Source organism: Mus caroli, chromosome 3, assembly GCF_900094665.2.
Source record: "Mus caroli chromosome 3, CAROLI_EIJ_v1.1, whole genome shotgun sequence".
Lineage (NCBI taxonomy): Eukaryota > Metazoa > Chordata > Mammalia > Rodentia > Muridae > Mus > Mus caroli.
In genome coordinates, this window is record NC_034572.1 from 90,758,397 (window position 1) to 90,779,087 (window position 20,691).

Here is a 20,691-nt window from a genome sequence, read left to right on the forward strand (position 1 = left end):
AAAAAAAAAAAAAAAAAAAGAGACAGGGTCTCCCCGGCTGTCCCAAAACTGACTATGTAGACCAGGCTGGCCCCGAACTCGGAGATCTAAGTCTCCCAAGTGCTGGGATTGAAGATGTGTGCATCACTGCTGGTAGGTTCAATTCTCTTAGTTAGGCTAGGGAAGACGAAGCTGTAGTCAGGTTAGCTCACGTTAAGGTGCAGGAGGCTGGGCTGTGAAGCCGTATTTGTTTGAAAGGCAATGCTAAGTGCAGGTCTGGACTCGAGAGGCTTACTTGTTAACGTTGCGTTTCAGTGTCTCCAGCTGCTGCCGCTCGGGGGCTGTGATCATCTCCTCTATCTCCTGCAGCTGCACCTCCTCTGCACCCGTGGCCTGCATGGACGCCATGATGGCTTCCACCCGCTGAGACTTTTCTAGTAGCCGCCTATCAGACAGACACAGCTCTGAGAGGGATGCTCCTTAACTGTGGGGTTCTCTTGCCCTTTCTGTCTTTCCTCTAAAGACATTTTCCATAAACCTAATTACAAATAGAACATTTACTGCCTCTGAGTAGCACTTAAACCCGGGGTCAAGCACATGCCTCATAAATCTGCCAGGTAATTTAGTTGGAGGTATGGTCAGCAAGGATAAACTGAGGCATGGCTATGCCAATGCAAACCTATGACTCAGTTCAACTAGACTGGGTATTGCGCATAGTCTCCGTTTCTGTAGCAAGTTTTCCCTCAGGCTCTGGACCTTGGAAATGTTAATGTGGGTGTTGGGGCCCACAGGTACAGGAGGTAAGGAGAAATGGACCACATCATCTTTTAGTTATTGGGTCAGCTTTAAAACCCAAAACCAAACTGAACATGCCTCACAGGAGGCTGCACTCACTTGTTCTCCTTTGTTTCAAATTGTCGCCTTTCTATCAAGTTGGCTATGCTCTGAGGAAAGAGAAGACAGAGAGAAATGCACGCGGTTCTGTAAGTGACTTGGGTAGAGTGGGCTAAGGAGGTAAAGGGCGCGACTGTGTGAGGGACGGGGAGGAGGCCCACGTTACCTTATAGCACCTGTGCAGCAGCATCCTGGCAGCTGAGAGCACATTCACAGTGTACAGATAGAAGGTCCTGGACGGGGCGTGGTCTGGCGTCTTAGGAATTTCCTGTTTGTCCACAGAAATAAAAAGAGAAATTGTTCTGTTATTTGGAATGGGCAAGATAAACACCCATCCACTTGGTCCTGTCAGCACTGACACTTCTTTCCTTCTTAGCCAATCAGGGGCTATGTTTATGACACAATCAGGCACATGGAGCAGGCTGCCCAGTTTCCATTTGTCTATCAGCAGCATCCTTCTTAGCCAATCAGGGGCTATGTTTATGACACAATCAGGCACATGGAGCAGGCTGCCCAGTTTCCATTTGTCTATCAGCAGCATCCTGGGTGGAAGAAAGGAAAGGCAACTAATATTTACTGAGCAAATTCTCCACATGCCTTTATTAATAACTGCGACAGTGATTAATAAGGACTCAGATTTTCAGTCCTTCAGCCTTACTCTCCTGAGTACCGAATCACAGGTATGCATTACTGTGGTTGGTGCAAAGCACTGCTTTTATTTCAGCAGCCACCGCCATTTTACAGATATGAGGAGGATGGTAGTTGACTTGCTTGGTGAATTGACTCCAAAATCTATCAACCTACGTCCTCAAAACAGAACTACAGAATCCAAGCTCTGCTGAACAAGATACTCTATTAAAGATCTAGGCTGAGAAAGGTCAGGAATAATGGGCTGGAAGCTAGAAAGGGCAGGGAAGTTAGAATTGTGAGCTGATTTCTTGGTGCGCCCTGTCTGTCTCTCTGAGAGGCCAGTTAAAGTCTACATGATCCTTGGAGGGTCTGCTATGTCTGTGTTAATCTTTTTTCTGCTTCAGAGGTGGCTATGGTGTCTGTCTGGGGGTCCAGGCTGATTCCCTCAGGGTTGCCCTGTCAAGGTCAGCCCTGCTGCTCGGCATGCACTGGGGCTGTGGTCACCTGCAGTAGGATGAAGTTTTCTGAGAGCATCTTATACAGCATGTCCTTTGCCTCCTTTGCAGGGATCATTGCAAAGTCCTCCACCTGCTTCTGCTCTAGGTGTTTCTTCTGCAATACCAGACGGAATATCCTGGCACAGCGAGACCCGAATCTGGGAAGGGACAAAGAAGCGCGTGGCATGCTTTAGCTCCTAGTCTCAGAGCGTGGAAGTACTAGTCCACTGTGCAATCAGGACCCGAGAGGAAAACAGCATCTGTTCTCCCACAGCTCCCGAGGTTGGTGATGGCACGGCTCCTCTTAACCCATTACCAGATGCCTACCTACTCCTACCTACTCCACAGTGCTTGTATTACACAGCTTTAGGGCAGCTGGTTAATTTGCCTAACCAGGAATTAACTTGATGGGAAAGATGAGACCAAGGGTGGCAGGGGAATGCCATAAAAACCTAGTGACTTGTTCAGTGGGGTGTGGATAGGAAGTGTCTGAGCCCAACCCCAGTCAAGGAGCCTCTTACCTCTCCTGGATGACAGACTCCAGAGTTGCAGTGGCTAGGGACGCTAATGCCTTATGGAGGTCTTTAGGTAGAGGATTAAGGACATCTAGTAATGTTTTAGCCTGGTCACTATTACCTTAGTTTCATGACTAAATTCCTAATCTGAAACTAAAAATTAACTGCTATTTTGCTTTCACATTTCATGTCTGATATGTAGGGTTTGCTGAAGTAAACTCTTTTTTTTAAGTCTTTTCTATTTTGAGACAGGGTCCTGCTATGTAGCCCAGACTGACTTTGAACATTAGACTTTTCTGCCTTGGCCCCTAAACTGCTCTGATTATAAGGTTTACTACCACACTGGCCTCTCTCCAGCTTCTTCCCTTTCTTAGCTCCCCGCCCACCCCACCCTCTTCCTGTCTGTGGCAATGCTGGTGATCTGGCCCAGAACCTAGAACAGTAAGTGTGGTGCTACTGAGTGGCAGCTGGAGCCTTTTTTTATTTTCATTAATGTAACTCACTGAAATTCACAGAAAACTTAATAGAAAGTTCATTTTTAAAACTTGTTTAGTATATTAAGCATTGACAAACTCTTTTCTTGAGGTGGCACATGTGTCTAACTCAGCACTTGGGAGGTAAAGGCAGGAGGATCAGGGCTTTACTGCCAACTTCTAGGCTACACAGTGAGTTCAAGGCCAGGCTGGGCTACAGAGACTGTCTCAACAAAAACCCAGAACAATCTTTCCTAGGCCCTGCTCCTGCTTCCTAACTCAGAGGTCCTGACAGGACAGGCAGCTGAAAGGATACTGATGACAAACATTCCTCCGCCACTGTCGCCAGACTTTCCAATAAACTCTAGCTGTTAAGAAGAAAGAGAGTGAACAGTGTTAACTGCATAATTCTCTTTCCCACGGAGCACATCTGGTCAAGAGACTGAAGCACGCACGTAGCTTTCCTGTTGGGTGAAGGGACTTTGTCTGGGATGGCTAAGTAGACAAGAAGGCAATAGGAGAGAAACTGTGATCAGACTAAGGGGGCAAGAGACTTACTGGGTCATCTGCCAGCAGCGTGAGGTACTGATCGAGAACCTGCTTAGAGATGTTATATCCGACTGGCAGGGACCTGAAGATCTGTGGGACAGAAGGAGATGCTGGAAACAGGGCCAGGATGCAGAATTGCTAAATGTGACTGAAACAAGATGTCCTAAGTTTAGATTTCAAAAACATAAAACTATTTATATAAAGTATTTAAGAAATATTCATGGGCTAGAGAGATGGCTCAATAGTTAAGAGACTGCTCTTCCAGAGGTCCTGAGTTCAATTCCCAGCAACCACACGGTGGCTCCCAACCATCTGTAATGGGATCCAGTGCCACCTTCTGTCTGAAGACAGCTACAGTGTACTCATATACATAAAATAAATCTTTTTTTTTTTTTTTTTGCGACAGGGTTTCTCTGTATAGCCCTGGCTGTCCTAGAACTCACTCTGTAGACCAGGCTGGCCATGAACTCAGAAATCCGCCTCTGCCTCCCGAGTGCTGGGATTAAAGGTGTACGTCACCACGCCCGGCATAAAATAAATAAATCTTAAAAAAATATTCAGCCAGGGCTACACAGAGAAACCCTGTCTCGAAAAACAAAAAAACAAAAAGAAAAGAAAAGAAATATTCATAGTATCATTGCTTATAAGAGTAAAGCAGAGGCCAAGAGGGCTGCGCACCTTTAATCCTAAAACTTGGGAGGCAGAGGCAGGTAGATCTCTGTATTTGGGGTCTAGTCTACATAGTGAGCTCTAAACAGTCAGTGCTACACAGTCAGACCCTGACAAAAACAGAGTAGAAGGAGAAATAACCCAAGTGTCCAGTGATAAATAATTAAAGTAAACGACAGCCAAGTGCAGTGCTATATGCCTGTAACTAACCCCAGCTCCCACAGAGGCTGGGGAGGAGGACTGTGGGCTACTGCGCAGCTATAGCCTCCAAAGGTAAGCATTCCAGCCGGGCGTGGTGGCGCACGCCTTTAATCCCAGCACTCGGGAGGCAGAGGCAGGTGGATTTCTGAGTTCGAGGCCAGCCTGGTCTACAAAGTGAGTTCCAGGACAGCCAGGGCTACACAGAGAAACCCTGTCTCAGAAAAAACCAAAAAAAAAGGTAAGCATTCCACTCTGGACGGAGGCTTCTAAGACTCGGGAAGCTAAAACTTAAAGGCTCAAGAAGCTCATGAAATTTACAAGGGCCAAGAATTCAGAAAGTTAGGCCTTTGATCACAGCACTAGGGAGACAGAGGCCAGCCTGGTCTACAGGGCAAGTTCGAGGCCAGCAGAGACCCTGTCTTTAAAACAAACAAATCAATCAACTAAAAAAAAGTTTAGAAACAATATAAATTATAATAGCAATATTTAAGTAAGTATAATTATAAAAGCAATAGAAATGTAATGTTGCCGGGCAGTGGTGGCGCATGCCTTTAATCCTAGTACTTAGGCAGAGGCAGGTGGATTTCTGAGTTCTAGACCAGCCTGGTCTACAAAGTGAGTTCCAGGACACAGTCAGGGCTACACAGAGAAATCCTGTCTCAAAAGCAAAACAAAACAAAACAAAAGAACAAAAAAAGAGATGTTATGTTTAAATGCCAAGACTTTCATCAGAATCCAAACATGTATATATTGTAAGATAGTCTTTATCAGAGCTAATGCTGTTGCCCAGCTTGGCTTTGAACTCCTGAGCTCAGGCAGGATCCCTGAAGCCTTAGGTAGGATTCCAGGCATTTGCCAGTACACCTGGCTATTAGATTCTTAAAATAATTAGAAATAAACTGTACTTGACAGATATTTGACTATAATAATTTTAATGGCTTAACAACATTTTTCTTAGATTTATTTATTTATTTTTGATTTATTTATTTTTATTATATGTAAGTACACTGTAGCTGTCTTCAGACACTCCAGAAGAGGGAGTCATATCTTATTTCGGGTGGTTGTGAGCCACCATGTGGTTGCTGGGATTTGAACTCTGGACCTTCGGAAGAGTTGTTGGGTGCTCTTAACCGCTGAGCCATCTCACCAGCCCTATTTTTTTGTTTTTTTTTTTGAGATAGGGTTTCTCTGTGTAGTCTTGGCTGTCCTAGAAAATGCTTTGTAGACAAGGCTGGCCTTAAACTCAGAGACCTACTTGCCTTTACCTCCTAAGTGCTGGGATTAAAGGTATGTGTTACCACACCTGACTTTCTTTCTTTTATTTATTTTTACGTGTATATATGTTTTGCCAGCATGACTGTAAGTGTATCATGTATGTGCAGTGCCCAAGGAAGCCAGGAGACAGAGTAAGTTACAGACAGTTGTGAGCTGCCTTGTATGTGCTGAGAAATGAACATGGGTCCTCTGGAAGTGCAGTCAGTTCCCTTAATTGCTGAGCTATCTCTTTAGTCTCCATGGCTTAGCATTTTTAAAAGCTGGATTCTAAGGTGGTCAAACATTTCAGTGCTAAACATTTCCAAGAAATCCTTGTCCCACTGCAAGCAACAAAAACCTTTCCACGCAAGGCACAGGCATCAGAAACCTACAAGTCACGTCTAATAACTGCTACAATACCTACGCCTAGCAGAAAGCTAGCACAGAAATACAAAGCTAAACCAGGTGTGGCGGTGCACACCTCTAAGCTCAGCAGTAGGGAGTTCCAGGACAGCCAGGGGCTACACAGAAAGTTCAAAACAAAACAACTCCTCCCCCCAGAAAGAAACCTGAAGCGTACCTCATTGGAGGACAGTGGCTGAGTGTAAGGGGCACTAGAGGGAGTGGTGACCTCACTCATCCGGAGCATTGTCCGCACGATCTCGCTGCTTGTCTGAAAAACACAGACAATTCAGAATACACCTTCGCTGCTGCCTCTGGCCCTGGCCCTGAGCCAGTGGCTACATCTGACATCCATCTCAATGACAGACCTTGTTCCTTGCTGATCACTGGCTGACCCACTTGGATATTACCTGGTCCATTCGGTTTGCCACTGCGCTCACAATTGCTTGGTCACGGAAGTGCTGGTGGAACCTGTCGAGGTTGACCTGCCAATAAATCCCATCGTCTGGTGGAGGCTGGGGAGAGGATAGAGGCGGTGAGATGCAGCACTGGCCATCCCCAGGGAGTAAAGCTTGTTTTGTCACACTGTAGCAATTAAATGGGCTAGAGAAAAGCATTCAAGAGTGTGGATTAGTGTGTCCCACCAAAGTCTAACTTCAGGTTCCCAAAGTCACCTTCTTTCTTGGTTAACTCTTCTCCATTACTCTCCAAATCTCTCATTTGACACCTTCTTTCCTCTAATAGAGGCCAGAACTCATTCAACTTTGTGTAAATATCTTCACTATCCCCCACTTTCCTTCTTCCCTCTCTCCAGGAGAACATTTGTCCTTTTACCTAATGGCAAGGGCCATGCTACTGTTTCAGATCATGTCATCCCCCCTGGGCCTCAGGATCCAGGCCCTTTGCTTCCTGCCCTGAGGCTACAAGGCTCCTGTACTGTTCTGCTCGTCAGCTTTGACCCTGCGCAGGTCACGACTTCTTCTTCCACCCCATGCTTCCCTGCTTCCTTTCCCTCCTCTGCGGTCCTGTCACAGCTGGCCATCCTGGCTCTCCATGCCCTCTGGCTTTGCTCAGCCACCGCTCTATGAAATTTCAGTTGTTACTGGTATTCCAGTCCCACCACTGTCCTCAAGGGCCTCCTTGTGGCTAAGCTCGGAGGATACTTCCCAGGCCTGATCTTATTTGACTGTTTCAGTGACATAATAGGACATTTTCTCAATTTACCTCCCTAACTACAGGGACTAAAGCTTTGTGACACACCAAGACTAGCTAAATATCTACTTTTCTTTGTTGTTGTTGTGAGAAAGTCTCTCTACATAGCCCTGGCTGTCCTGGAATGTACTATGTAGAGCTCAAATTCACAGAGATCACCTGCCTCTGCCTCCTGAGTGCTGGGGTTAAGGGTGCGCATCACCACATCCAACCAGAAAGATTTATTTGCGAGTTTATGTGTCTGTGTGATTGTGTACATGCATGCATCTGCACCAGTGTCATGCTTGGTGCCTGTGGATCCACAAGAGGATATAAGATCCCCTAGAATTGAAGTCAGGGTGTTTAGAACTGAACTTGGGTCCTCCTAACTGCTGAATCATCTCTCGAGCCCTACAAGATTTTTTTTCTTTAATTCATATTATGTATATGTGTCTGCCACATGTGTGCAAAGGCCCCGAGATGGCCAGAAGGTGGTAGATCTCTTGGAGCTGGAATTACAGACACAGGTGTTAGGAACCACACTTTGGTCCTCTGGAGGAAGAGGAGGTACTCTTAACTGCTAAGCCATCTCTCAACATCCTAGACATCTATTTTTATTTATTTTTTGAGATAGGATCTCTCCCTGAGCTTGAACTTAACAAGTAGGCCAAGATGGCTGGTGAGCCCCAGGACCTTCCTGTGAATTTGTGTTGGGCCTGAAGATTAAACACGTCTGATAGGTCATGTTTGTATATTTTAATACAATCTTACCTTTGCTTTCTTTTTTTTTTTTTTAAAAATAGGATCTCATGAAGCTCAGCTGGCATCAAACTTATTAAATTGAGGGCCACAATGAACTCTGGATCTTTACCTTCTAAACGCTAGGATTATGGGCATTTATCACTACACATCTAGCTAAAAAGTAATTTTGGCCACTAAATAGTTGAGAATGCAAGAAGGGAGACCCCTGAGGAGAGTTCTGGAGAAGTGCTGCCAACAGATGACAGATAGTCCCGGAGGCAGGAGAGATGGCTCAGTAGTTAAAGACATTTGTTGTGTGACCATAAGAACCTGAGTCTGGCTCCAAGCATTCATGTAATAAGCCAGATATGATCTCATACCTGCCTGTAATTTCAGCACTGTAAGGGAAAAGGATTGTAGGAGTTGATAGCTTAGCTAAAAAAAAAAACCCATTTGTTTGTTGTTTGTTTGGGAAACAGGGTTTCATGTAGGCCAGGCTGGCTTTAGACTTACTTTGCAGTCAAGGATAACTTCTGATTCTCTTGTCTCTACCTTCTGAGTCTTAGAATTATAGCTATGTAGTGCCATTTCCAGTTTGTTTTGTTTGAGACAGGGCCTCACTATGGTTATCCTGGAACTCACTCTCTAGACCAGGAGAGCCTCCAGATCACAGAGGTCTGCTAGTTTCTGCCTTCCAAGTGTTGCAAAGTTAAAGGCATAGGTCATCACACTGGGCACCATTTCTGCTTCTATTTGGTCCTGGGGAATGAAACCCAGGGATTCCGGCATGCCACAAGCAACTTACCAACTGGGCTACATCCATAGCCAAAGGGCTCCCTCCCTCTCCCCCACCCCCCCCTTTTTTTTTGGGACAAGGTTTCACTATGGAGCCTTGGCTGGTCTGGAATTCACTATGTTAGTGGTTCTCAACCTTCCTAACACTGTGACCTTTTAATACAGTCCCTTGTGTTGTGGTGACCCTCAACCATAAATTTATTTTCGTTGCAACTTCATAACTGTAATTTTGCTACTGTTATGAATCATAATGTAAGTGTTTGTGTTTTCTGATGGTCTTAGGTGATCCCTGTAGGCTGTTTAACCCTAAAGGGATTGTGGTCCACGGGTTGAGAACCGCTGTACTATGTAGAAGCAGGCTGGCTTTGAACTCATAGAGATCCTCCTGCCTCTGCATCCCAAGTGCTGGAGTTAAAGGGATGCACCACCACACCCAGCCCTGCTTTCTCTAGTGAAATACATTAGGGCTCAGAAGGACAATGGAGCACTCTTTCCATGAAAGTGCCCCGGACTCCCAGGGTTCTCACTGTTCCTCAGTATAAAGGGGGCAGAAGTGGGCAGAGACAGCAGGAGCACCCTGTCCTCATTGGTCTGCCCCTGAGCAATGGGCTGAAGTTCATAATCCTACTACTTCTTAGCCAGGGACATTTAGGTTCTGTCTGAGCTTGTTATCTGAGGGCTATTTATGGACCGCTCTAGGGCGAGGACTGCTAATCAGGAGGCCACATTACCTCCTTGTTATCTGTGTATCTTGGTTTCTTGGCCTTGGGCTCTCCAGTAGCATCTTCGTCAGATGATCTCCTCCTCTTACCTTTTCCTGCCAAATCAAATAACTGAACAATTAGACTATATATATCATATGATGGCAGGAAGCAAAGCTGGTGCCCCCTCATCTCAAAGACATCTGCAGCTGCCTGTTTTAGGTGCTGTTTCGGAGGCTGAGGAGCTATAAGAAATCTGAGCCTGTGGCTTCCCTGCTTCCCGTCTGAGTCGCCCTCCTTTGCTCAGGTTGGAGAGCAGATGCCCTGCAATGTCCTGTTTGCCTGGTCCTCCCCTCTCCAGCCTTGTCCCATGCTTCTCAAAGCTTTGCTCACCTTGCTGTGACTCTGATCTTTCACTTTCTCTAATGCCCTATGTCCTTTTCTTACTGCACACTAGACCTAAAAAATACCCATCTTCTGTCACTTCACTGGGTAGTTCCTACTTCTGCTTTAAGACCCAGATCAAATTCCACTTTCTCAGAAAAACATAAACCTGCACCCCCTGCACAAATCCAGTCCTTCCTTACGTATTTTTGTAATAGCCAGCTCTTCCATAGTTCTTGTCAAGTACATAACATATCTTTTTTTCCCTCCAATTTTATGTATATTGGTGTTTTGCCTGCATGTGTGATGGAGTCAGATCCCCTGGAACAGGATTTACATACAGACAGTTGTGAGCTGCCATGTGGGTGCTGGGAATTGAACCTGGGTCGTCTGGAAGAGCAGCCAGTGCTCTTAACCACTGAGCCATCTCTTCAGACCCCGTATAACATATCTATGTGGCTGATTAATGTCTTCGGGGCAGGGATCGTGGCTTCTACACTATTACATACTACAATGACTGGCACACACCAAGGAACTGGTAAACAACCAAGATGTTCATCGACATAACAATCAGCGAAGAAGAATCCCCAATGAAGGCAAATCAGTTTTAGGATGTAAACTCCTTACCTATCAAGCTCAGTTTGGGAACTAGGTACATGTCCTTTTCATTAATGACAAGGGTTGGGGCAGGTGGCGGTGGCCCGGGGTCAGAACTGTCAGCGTCAGGAACCAGGGGACAGCGCTGTACAAAGTGAGTATCTGCCAGTCGCACAAATGCATTTGATACCTCAGCGTAGTCCATGGTCTTGCCATCTGTGGAACAGGAGGAACGAGGGAGGCGAGAGGGCCCACAACAATAGAGCGGCTAAGCGACCTCTGGCTTTGCTAAGGGCTTAGATCCAGTACTGACCCTCCATGGTCTCTGTGAGCCGGTCGGCTACTTTCTTCACCACAGCTGACATCGTCATCTTGCCATTCAGCAGGAGCTCCTCGACAATCAGCTCTCCGGTGTCACCGTACAGTGTTTTGGTGGTGTAGATGTACCGGGGATACCTAAGCATCCTCAGTACCCGGCTGCACTGGGCTTCATACTCCACCACACCGCGCTTGTGCACATGATAGATGACCAGGTTATGGTGAATGAGGACACAAAGGGCTTTTTTCACCTAGATAGGACCCAAAAGAAAGACAGGAGAGACCGGACACTATATAGCTGCCTACTGCTGGCAACACGGCACACCTCCCAGAGCCTAGTAAGCAACAGATCACCAGCAGAGTCTACTGAATCTCTTTCTAATTTTTTTTTTTTAAAGCATCTGGGCCTGAGTTGAAACAGGACCTGCCTTTTGTCTGTCCTGAGAACCCCTATGTTTAGAGTATAGTGTCTACAGCCAAACTTATCCCCAGGTTCCAGGATAGGAGACCAGGGGTCCATGAGCAGCAGAACTTGTTATGGCAGCCATCTAGGCCAGTTCCCACCATGACAGGGCAGGGACTGAATTTGACTTGACTGCATATAGAATCTTACTTCCTCTGCGGGTTAGTGTAGCCAATGTCAGTGCAGGAAATCAAGAGAACTCTTTGCTGTGATGTTCCTATTATGTCTGATTTTTTTTTTTTTTTTTTTGGTTTTGAGACAGGGTTTNTCTGTGTAGCCCTGGCTGTCCTGGAACTCACTTTGTAGACCAGGCTGTCCTCGAACTCAGAAATCCGCCTGCCTCTGCCTCCCAAGTGCTGGGATTAAAGGTGTGTGCCACCACGCCCATCTTATTATGTCTGATCTTTATCTCTCTTCTAGTTTTCTGTTTTGAATCTGGTTCTCATGGAGCCCAGGGAAGCCTTACACTTGTTGTGTAGCTGAGGGTCTGCTACTTTGTGGGTTCTTCTTTTTCCCACCCTTGATCCTCCCTTCCCACTCCCATCCCCACCCCGGTTTCACCCCCTAACACTACATAAGAGAGAAACAAGGAGGAATTAGGAAAATCCCTGAATTTAATTTCTTTCGTTTCTTCTTTGACCACCACTATTAGTAAATCACAACTTCCCTAAATGACCACCAACCCCAGACATTTATACAGCCTCTGAAAAGTTCCCAGAATCCCAGACATTGCACAATCACAGAAACTATCTATAGCTGGCAGAACCATGCCTCTGCTAGAACATGAGGCAAATCATAGACAGTCTGAAGCAGCCCCATATCTGTATACTTGGGATTAAAACAAAAAAATATTCTTATAATATTTTTGTATTTTTAAAGAAACCAAAATCCTCAAACTGTCACTACAATGTAGTCACTCTACCAACTGAGCTACATCTTGGGCCAGGATGGGCACCACAGCTTACTTTGTTCTATCACTGTATTCCTTAAAGGCCGTACCCCACCAGTAGACTTAGTGTGAATAAATGAGTGTGGCGTGGGAACAGCCAAGATGAGCTAGGAACACCACAAGCAGCAGTACACGGGGCCTAAGTACAATACTCCACCCCACCCCACCCCACCCGCTGTGGTACTGACCACAGGGCAGGTGGTCTCTGTTTATACTTTCTAGGGGAAGGAGTTCTCCTGTTCAAAGGTGCTTGAAGGAAATGAATTGAAGAAGTTGAAGAGAGCAGACTCTCTTATCTAAACATACCTGGTCCAGGGATGCTTTTGTGTCGTGGGCAATTACTCTAAGTGGCTGGCTTCCAGTTCTGACTAGGTGGACTCCAATTTTTTCTACAATCTCACCAAAATGCTCTTGCAGCAACAAAGAGCACAGTTTAATCTCTGCTTGAGTCATTGTTCTTAGAGCCTCAGAACTAGGAAAGAACAACAATATAAATTCACATATTTTTTTTTCTAGAGGGCAACTTGACAATATACATCAAACCCTTTATATATTAAGGTATATATTTGCCTTAATATTTATAAGTTGAGATCCTTTGTTCCAAGGATGTAGTAAAAAACACGCCATGAGTTCTCTTCACAATACTGGCATTGACATAAATAATCTAGCATCTATCAATAAATTATAGTATAACCTTAAGAGAATATACTATGCCAACATTTAAAATGACTTCATACAATATAACTACCATAAAATATCCCTAATGTGCTGTCATTTAGTAATTGCAATGGTCAGGTATGATGGTGTACACTGCCTGTAATTCTTGCACACAGGAGACCAAAGTCAAAGAATCAATAGTTCCAGGTCAACCTTCCCGGGCACAAAGTGAGTTCAAAGCCAGCCTGTGTTATACAGCAAGACTCTGGTGGGTAATACACCCAGCACCCACCAAAACAAAGAACTAGAAAACAAGACATCAAATTTGTTTTCTAAAGCCAGGTATGGTGGTGCAAGCCTACAGTTTCATCACTTAGGAGGTGGAAGCATGAGGGTCAGGAGCTCATGGTTACATATTGAGTTCAAAACCTGGCTGGTTACATGAGATCCTATCTAAAAAAAAAAAAAAAAAAAAAAAAAAAAGGCAAGCCATCCTCCCCTATATATGCCATTTATTTTAATGGGAATATATGTAGTTTGTGGTTCCAATAATCTTTAAAGACTGGATTCATCTCGGTATGGTGGCTAACATCTGTATTCCCAGCACTAAAGCTAGAAGACTGTCATAAACTGAAGGCCAGCCTGGGCTACATAATAAATACCAAGCAAATCTGGTCCAGAGTGAGACCGTTAAAAGCAAAGGGGGAGGGAAAGTGCGAATAACTTTCTGTCACAGATACAAAGACCTAAGGCTCATGACCCAGTGGGGGTACAACTTATCATTCCCAAGCCATAAACCACGACTTAGAGAGAGAAAGTAAAAAAAGAGCTTCTTAGGGTATTTCAATTAGGAGATGAAGTTATGTTCCATTGAGAACCATATTAAATTTTTACATCATGAGACACAAGCAGGAATGGGTGTAGTTGATTTTGAAATTACCTCCCTATCACAAGCTCCAACTCTCTCGAACCTAAATTTTTGTTCCTCTTGCCGCAGTGTCGCAGAGAAGACTATTTCACTTAGCCACACACACGTCTTTGGAGAAACATTAGACCAGTTGCTATCCTTGAATGCATTTCCTGGCTCCTCTCCCTTCATGCAAGTTTCTGTTCCGGACTTTGTTTCTTGGCCCTGAGTCAGGGCCTCCTCATTCCGGCAGCGTTTTCACTAACCTCAGGATCAGGGCTAATTTAGAAGCTCCAAATGTTGCCTTCCCGAGGCCAGCAGCCTCAGCTCAGGAGCTTCCCATCGCCCCTTCTTAGAAGTAGAGCACCATCCAGGCGGACGCGGAAGGGTCAGAGCACGGGCCGCTCTAGCCGACAGTGTCGGTGGTTTCCGGGGACGCTCTTTCTCTCCTCTCGTTGGGAGGCTGGAGGACTGGCCAGAGGCTGTCTGAGGTGCGGGCGGGCGGGCTCTCCTCTGCCTTTGGTGCCGGGAGGCGGGCCTCGGGTCGCGTGGCCGCTGGCGGGCGGGCCTCTCGGGGCCGGGCGGACTCACGTGACCCTTGCGGGCCTCGGAGCGGCGGGCCGCCCAGAGGAGGCGGCGACGGCGGTGGCGACCGCAGCACGGGAGGTAGCGGCCTGGGGAGGGACCGCCGGCCGCCCTTTCGGACATCCTCGGCGGAGGCGAAATATGGCGGAGGCCTCGGCGGCGGGGGCGGACGCGGGCTCCGCTGTCGCCGCGCACCGTTTCTTCTGCCACTTTTGTAAGGGCGAGGTCAATCCCAAACTACCGGTAAGAGCCCCGTGTGTCCCGCGCTCCGGCGCCGCGTAGGTCCTTGGTTCCTAGGGCTGGAAACCGGGTCTTAGGCTGCCCGCACACCCGTGATTCCCTTGACACCGGTGTTCTCGATACCTGCTGCCCGCTGTCTCCGGGCACTGGTCGCAAACCCTAGGCATCAGGGCCAGGGTCCTGCCCAGCCCTCATTTCCGCGGCGTCTCCAATCAGCCCCCCATTTCGCTTCCGCTCTTTAATACCACCCCCATTTTTTTTTTTTTTTTTTTTTGTCTCCTCGGTGAATTCTCGGGCAAATCTGCGTCCAATTTGCTCGCAGTCCCCTTCCTTGTCTTTTCGCGATGACCTATCCCCTGTACTCTCTGTTTTTGCGGCTCACCTACTCTTTTTTTCCTCCCACTTCTCAACCAGATCCTCCCCCTTTCTGCATCCTCAGTGAGCCGAAATAGCACATTGCTGAGGACTTCTTAGTAGGTTTTGTTGAAGTGCAGAAAGAGGAGGTTTGGAAGGTAACAGTTGGAAGAGGGAGATTTTGTTCTTCAGTGGTTTTTGGGTTCTTGTGAAAGTGAAAATAGCAGTGTACCAATGACTTGCAGACTGCGCTCCCTGTTGCTATTGAAGGAAATGGCTTTGGGAAGAAGGTAGGACGTACTGTTTCAACTTATTTTGGATATCACGTTGCCAGTGTCTTTAGCTCCACTTTCCTCGCCCACCCCCTCCATTTTTTTTTTTTTCTGTCCAGGAAAACAAAAAAAGGACAGAATGTTGGGACTGCTTTCTCTGATATAAAATTGGTTCTGCCAGGCTGTCAGCCAATAGAGTGGTAGGGCTATGCTTTAAAAAAAGGTTTCTGCAGCATGCTAGCCAGTGCCAGCGCCCCCAATTATAAGCCTTTTTCTTGTTCGGTGGCGAGATTTCTTAAAACGAGTGGCAATGTCATAATTTATTTTATAATCATGGTATCTTGAATACATGGTGTCTTTCTGTTTTTTGTTTGCTTTTTGCACCAAGGTCTCACCATGTTGTCCTGGCTGTCCTGGAACTTGCTTATTCGGATCAGGCTGGCCTAGAGCTCACAGAAGTCTGTCTGCTTCTGCCTTCCTAGGGTTGGGATTAAAAGTGTGCACCGCCATTCCTGGCTTTGAATGCACTCTTAAGAGAAGGCCGACTAAGTTTCTGTGTCATTAGCCATATATACTGAGGGTTGGTTTCATTTGCTGCCTTTGCTTTATTCTGATGTGCTGTCTGCCATATTTCAACTCGGGAAAGAGTGTATACCTTATTTTTTGCCCCCAGCATATATTAGAACTCACACTGTAGAGAGGGAGTCTGGAATTGAGCCACTGTGTGTGTAAGATTAGTGACATGTTACTGAATGTGATGGATGCCCTGTTTAAAACATCAGCCCTTGGATCTGTAAGTGTGCACTCAAGGATTTGCCTTTCGGAGTGAGAAACATAATGTAAATGTCTTTTTCTTTTTCTTACCTGAAGTCTTCACTTCAAAAGGATGATTTGGTTAAGGCTTTTTAGGTATTTTTATAAGACTTAGTTAGACGAATGGATGATCTTTGCTGGTTTGTTTGTTTTTTTAACTCTGACTCATTGCTTGTTAAGGCTGACTTGTAAGTTGAAGCTTATCAGTGTGTAATATAACCAAAGGCTGCCTGCAAAAGACAGGGTTCTCTATGGCCCTATCGGTGAGTGAAAGCAGATGTGGTCTTGATCTTAAGGACTGCAGTTTTAGGTTTTTTTTTTGGAAAGACAAGGCAAACATGGGAAAATTAGCAATCATCATGCGTTGTTTAAGGATGGGGACAAGTTCTGAGAAATCCAGTTAGGTGATTTTCATCCTTGTGCAGCCTTTGCAGAATCTACTTAGATAAACTAAAATGGATGCAGTGTTTGTCACTTGCAATGTAGGTTTGAGGGCTGCCCTAGGCCCTCGTCCTTGTTAGGTAAGTAAGAGCTCTATCACTAAACTGCCTTATAGAGTTCAGGTTAGTTTTGAACTCAGGAACCTCCTGCTTAAGCCTCCTGTTACTGGAATTACAGGTAACACCCCTGCCCTCCAACCCCAGCAACCTGACTGTTAGTGGAATTACCCTGTGTAGTCTATCCAAAGTCACTGATTCACAGAAAGGTTATACAGTGCAGGGCAGCAAAATAAATGAGGACAGATAATACATGGTTTCAGTTTCAGAAAGGAAGACACGGTTGCATCGGTGTTATTGGAGACCTATGCCATATGAGGTGGATGGAATTAGATTGAATTTTCAAGGGCAGGTATAATTCAGCTTGAGAACATGCAAGACCAGGAGGAATTGTAGTTATGGAGTACATCATATTTGATATGAGTACAGCATGGAATGGCTAAGTCAGACTATTTGAGTTTAACATATATTATCTGCCTCTTTTCAGTTTTTATTTACACTTGTTTATTGTTTGTGTGTATGTGTATGAATGTGTACCATAGTGCCACTGTGAAGGTCAGAAGACAGCTTTTGGATGTTAGTTCTCTCCTTCCACCACATGGATCTTGTGGGGGTCAAACTCTGAGGGGTAGGCTTGGCAGCAAGCACCTTTCCCTGAGTCTGCTGCTTTAGCTGTTTTTAACGTCTGTGTTACTTTCAGTCACTGTGGTGCTCAGTAAGTAGCTAATCAGTGCTGTTCTGTGTTTTCCGGAAAAGGTGTGATAAGGTCAGACTTACTGCTTCCTGAGACAGGGTCTCTAGGTAGCCCTGGCTGTCCTGAAACTAGCTCTGTAGCCTGGGCTGGCCTCCAACTCACAGAAAAATCTTGCCTCTGCCTCCCAAGTGCTGGGGTTAAAGGTGGGTGCCACTGTGTCTAGCTGTTGTTTTTTGAGACAGAGTTTTACTGCATAAGCCTGGTTGGCCTAAAACTCAAAATGTAGCCCAGGCTGGTCTTGAACTCAGAGATCCTCTTGTCTCTGCCTTACTCCGGTGCTGAGGATAAAGGTGTGTGCCACTATGCCTGGCCAGATTTAGTTTTGATTTATGTGGCAACTAGTGGCTTTTATTTTGTTTCATGGGCATTTTAAATCTGTAATCTCAGGCAGTTATCTTGGAAATGTTTATCAGAAAAAACAGGTCAGTTAAGTGTACTGTTCAGTACAAATTTGTCTCTGTGATTGGTAAACCGACTCAAACATTGGTAACATGATCTTCATAGGATTATATCTATATAGGACACATGGAAGGTTTTTAAAAAGATAAATTCTATTGTAGACTTGAGAATCTCATTGCAGGGACCCAGGATAAGTAGGAATGCATAATTCCTTAGATTGGATGAATGGTGTGGAGAATCTGACTGTCCTTTGAGGATAAGCAGACTCAATTTATCATGGATACAGTTTTTCATTGTCTTAACTGAGTTCACAACCCTAGTGGATACTGAGAGGACACTGACTCTTTTAATAGCTGGATGTCCAGAACCATCACTTACTAATGTACTGACTGAACACCACCTTACATTAGCCTTTTCTTTGCTTTATGGGGTGGGTGGGCCTGTGGATTGAACTCCAGGTCTCAGACATGCTAAGCAAGTATTCTACAATTGAGAGCTTGTAAGGGTCATAGCCCTTGTTTCTTCTCCCTTCTTCTCCCTTCCCAATCTAGGGTGTATTTGTCACCCCACCTCCCTCTGTCCCTCCATCCTTCCTTTCTTCCTTCCTTCCTTCCTTCCTTCCTTCCTTCCTTCCTTCCTTCCTTCCTTCCTTCCTATATGTTGGAGAGAAGAGTGGGAGAGGAGAGGGAAGGGGAGGGGGAGAGTCAGTGGGAGGGGAGAGAGAGAGAGAGATTGATTGATTCTGACATAGCTCAAGCTAGCCTCAAATTCTGTATGACCTTGAATTTCTGGTCCTCCTGCCCCATCTCACAAATGCTAGGATATAGGTGTTAGATAAAGCATGTGCTGTTACGCCTTGTTTATGTGGTACCCAGGGCCTATTCATGCCAGGCAAGCATTCTATCAACTGCGCCTATTTCTTGATATATTTTTAAGTACTGAAAGGCAACTGCAGTAGCTTATCCAAATCTATCTCTGAAACTGCCCTTAGGTTTTGTTTATCATTTTTCTCTGGGGGCTACATGTACCTAACTAACTTTAGGGTTCATTACTTTGGACTGAGAATGAAGTATGCCTAATGCTATGTGATCAGTCATGTGTCAGCTGAGGTCATTTCGTTTGGCGGGAATGAATACTTCTCACTGCTCTTCCTCATCTCCCCTCTCTTAACTAGTTGTCTTCAATTTGTATGATCCCAAGAAGAGGACAGAAGGTTACTTTAGAAATAAGGTACCATAGAATGAGAAAAAAAGCATTAAAGGGAATTTAAAAAGAAAGGTATATTCAGTGGCCCTATTACCTCCTTATGCCTCAAAGAGGACTCTCTAAATGAATCATGTAGGAATTGCGCTCCTAGATGAGTTTTCATATTTATGATGAAAATAATTCTAGCAAAAAGTGGTAAGAAGCATACTTGGGATTGGGGGTGGGTATTTTTGTTTTGAGACAAGTTCTCTCTGTAGATCTGGCTGTCCTGGAGCTTAATATGTAGATCAGGCTAGCCTTATCCCCCTGTCTCTGCCTCCAGAGTGCTGGGATGGTAGAGCTGCTCCCTCAGTTCATGTCTATTTGTCTGTCTGTCTGTCTCTCCTTTTTTTGTGAGAAAGGGTCTCACTATGTAGCTCTGGATGTCCTGGAACTTACTATGTAGAACAGACTGTCCTCAAACTCACAGAGATCTGTCTGCCTCTGCTTCCTGACTGTTGGGATTAAAGGTTTTCGCCACTATGCCCAGCTCCAGATTGATAGGGTAGAAAGACATTTTATGTGTGTGGTGTGTGGTGTGTGTGTGTGTGTGTGTGTGTGTGTATCATCAGATGATAGAAGAAATATTTGAAGGAAATTTCCAGAAGCTTAATTCATCTCACTATTTTATTGAGAGGCAAATGTGGGGCCAAAACTAATGGAGTTACTACACTACAGTGATGGACAAAACCCCACAAAGGGCTGTTTGAAGGAGTGTAAAATTGTGCTTACTCCTATCAATACCCCCATTCTTCTTTAAATTATGCTCTTTCAAGGTGGAATTCCATAGTGATAATTATGTAGCAGAGTAGCCTGCTTTGCATTTTGATGAGACTAATGTGGTTCTTAAGTGTTTCATGGAAATCCAGATGAAAGACAAGTCTAATTAAAGACTCCTGGGATGTTGCTCACCTCTGGCTCATCCAGAAGGGTCTGGTGGGCTTCTCACTTCCTAGTTCTCTGTTATATCATCTTCTTTGCGCTAATAAATGTCCTTTTTAGTAAGTAATGCTATCTCATTTGGCTCTTTCCCAGCTACTTACCCAGGTATTAATCATTGTATTGTACTTACAATGGCTCCAATGTAGGAAAACATTCTGATCATCTCATAATAAGGGGAGCTAAGTGGTGTCCTTCTTCAAAAATTCATACTACTAAACTAGAGGAAAAATTATTGATTTGAGATAAATTTCAAAGATGCTAATCTTTGGATTACCTTGAACTCTATTATCTGTGACTTAAAATCTGTACTATCTACATGATTAGTATCAATCAGGGATAATGTTGGTGTTTTGAGAGCTTCTTAATATTTTGTTTAAAAATTGTTTTACATTTATTTATTTATTTATATATTCATTTAGAGAGAGAGAGAGAGAAAGAGAGTGAGTGTGTGTGTGTGTGCGTGCGCGCGCGCGTGCGTGTGTGTGCATGTGTGTCAGTGTGCTTATGCCATGGTGTATGTGTGGAGGTCAGAGGACAACTTGTGAGACTTAGTTCCTTCCTTCTATTATACAGGTCCTGGGGATTGATCTCAGGTTGTCAGATTTGGTGGCAAGTGTCTTTATATTTTGAGCAATCTTGCTGGCCCATAATTTATTTTTTTGAGAGAGGGTCACATGTAGATTGGCTGCTTTCAAACTTATAGTGGTGAGTGGTCTAGAACTTCTTTTTTTTTAATTTTTAATATTTTTTATTACATATTTTCCTCAATTACATTTCCAATGCTATCCCAAAAGTCCCCCATAGCGCCCCCCACTTCCCTACCC

General features: G+C 45.0%; 2 protein-coding genes and 1 non-coding gene across 6 annotated transcripts in view; 1 reads left to right on the top strand and 2 right to left on the bottom strand.

Annotated features, from left to right (window-relative positions):
- Polr3c (RNA polymerase III subunit C) overlaps window positions 1-14,229 on the bottom strand; it is a 16,048-nt gene extending 1,819 nt beyond the window's left edge. Inside the window, exons 1-14 of one of the 3 annotated variants that reach the window (XM_021157713.2) lie at window positions 14,033-14,222; window positions 12,509-12,674; window positions 10,786-11,041; window positions 10,503-10,688; window positions 9,522-9,607; window positions 6,474-6,578; window positions 6,242-6,334; window positions 3,547-3,627; window positions 3,305-3,356; window positions 2,522-2,582; window positions 2,008-2,158; window positions 1,040-1,141; window positions 874-923; window positions 275-424 (exon numbers count right to left, since the gene is read on the bottom strand). In XM_021157713.2, the coding sequence (XP_021013372.1) occupies window positions 275-424; window positions 874-923; window positions 1,040-1,141; window positions 2,008-2,158; window positions 2,522-2,582; window positions 3,305-3,356; window positions 3,547-3,627; window positions 6,242-6,334; window positions 6,474-6,578; window positions 9,522-9,607; window positions 10,503-10,688; window positions 10,786-11,041; window positions 12,509-12,655 (1,520 nt within the window). In that variant the 5' untranslated portion in view covers window positions 12,656-12,674; window positions 14,033-14,222. The other 2 variants (XM_021157714.2, XM_021157715.2) reach the window with 2 other exon arrangements.
- Window positions 11,255-11,390, bottom strand: LOC115030716. Its single transcript, XR_003836314.1, has one exon. It is a non-coding gene; the product is annotated as a small nucleolar RNA SNORA5 (small nucleolar RNA).
- A 60-nt stretch (window positions 14,230-14,289) lies between the features above and the next one.
- Rnf115 (ring finger protein 115) overlaps window positions 14,290-20,691 on the top strand; it is a 68,283-nt gene continuing 61,881 nt past the window's right edge. Inside the window, exon 1 of one of the 2 annotated variants that reach the window (XM_021157723.1) lies at window positions 14,290-14,594. In XM_021157723.1, the coding sequence (XP_021013382.1) occupies window positions 14,493-14,594 (102 nt within the window). In that variant the 5' untranslated portion in view covers window positions 14,290-14,492. The remainder of the gene's footprint in view (window positions 14,595-20,691) is intronic. The other variant, XM_021157721.2, reaches the window with a different exon arrangement.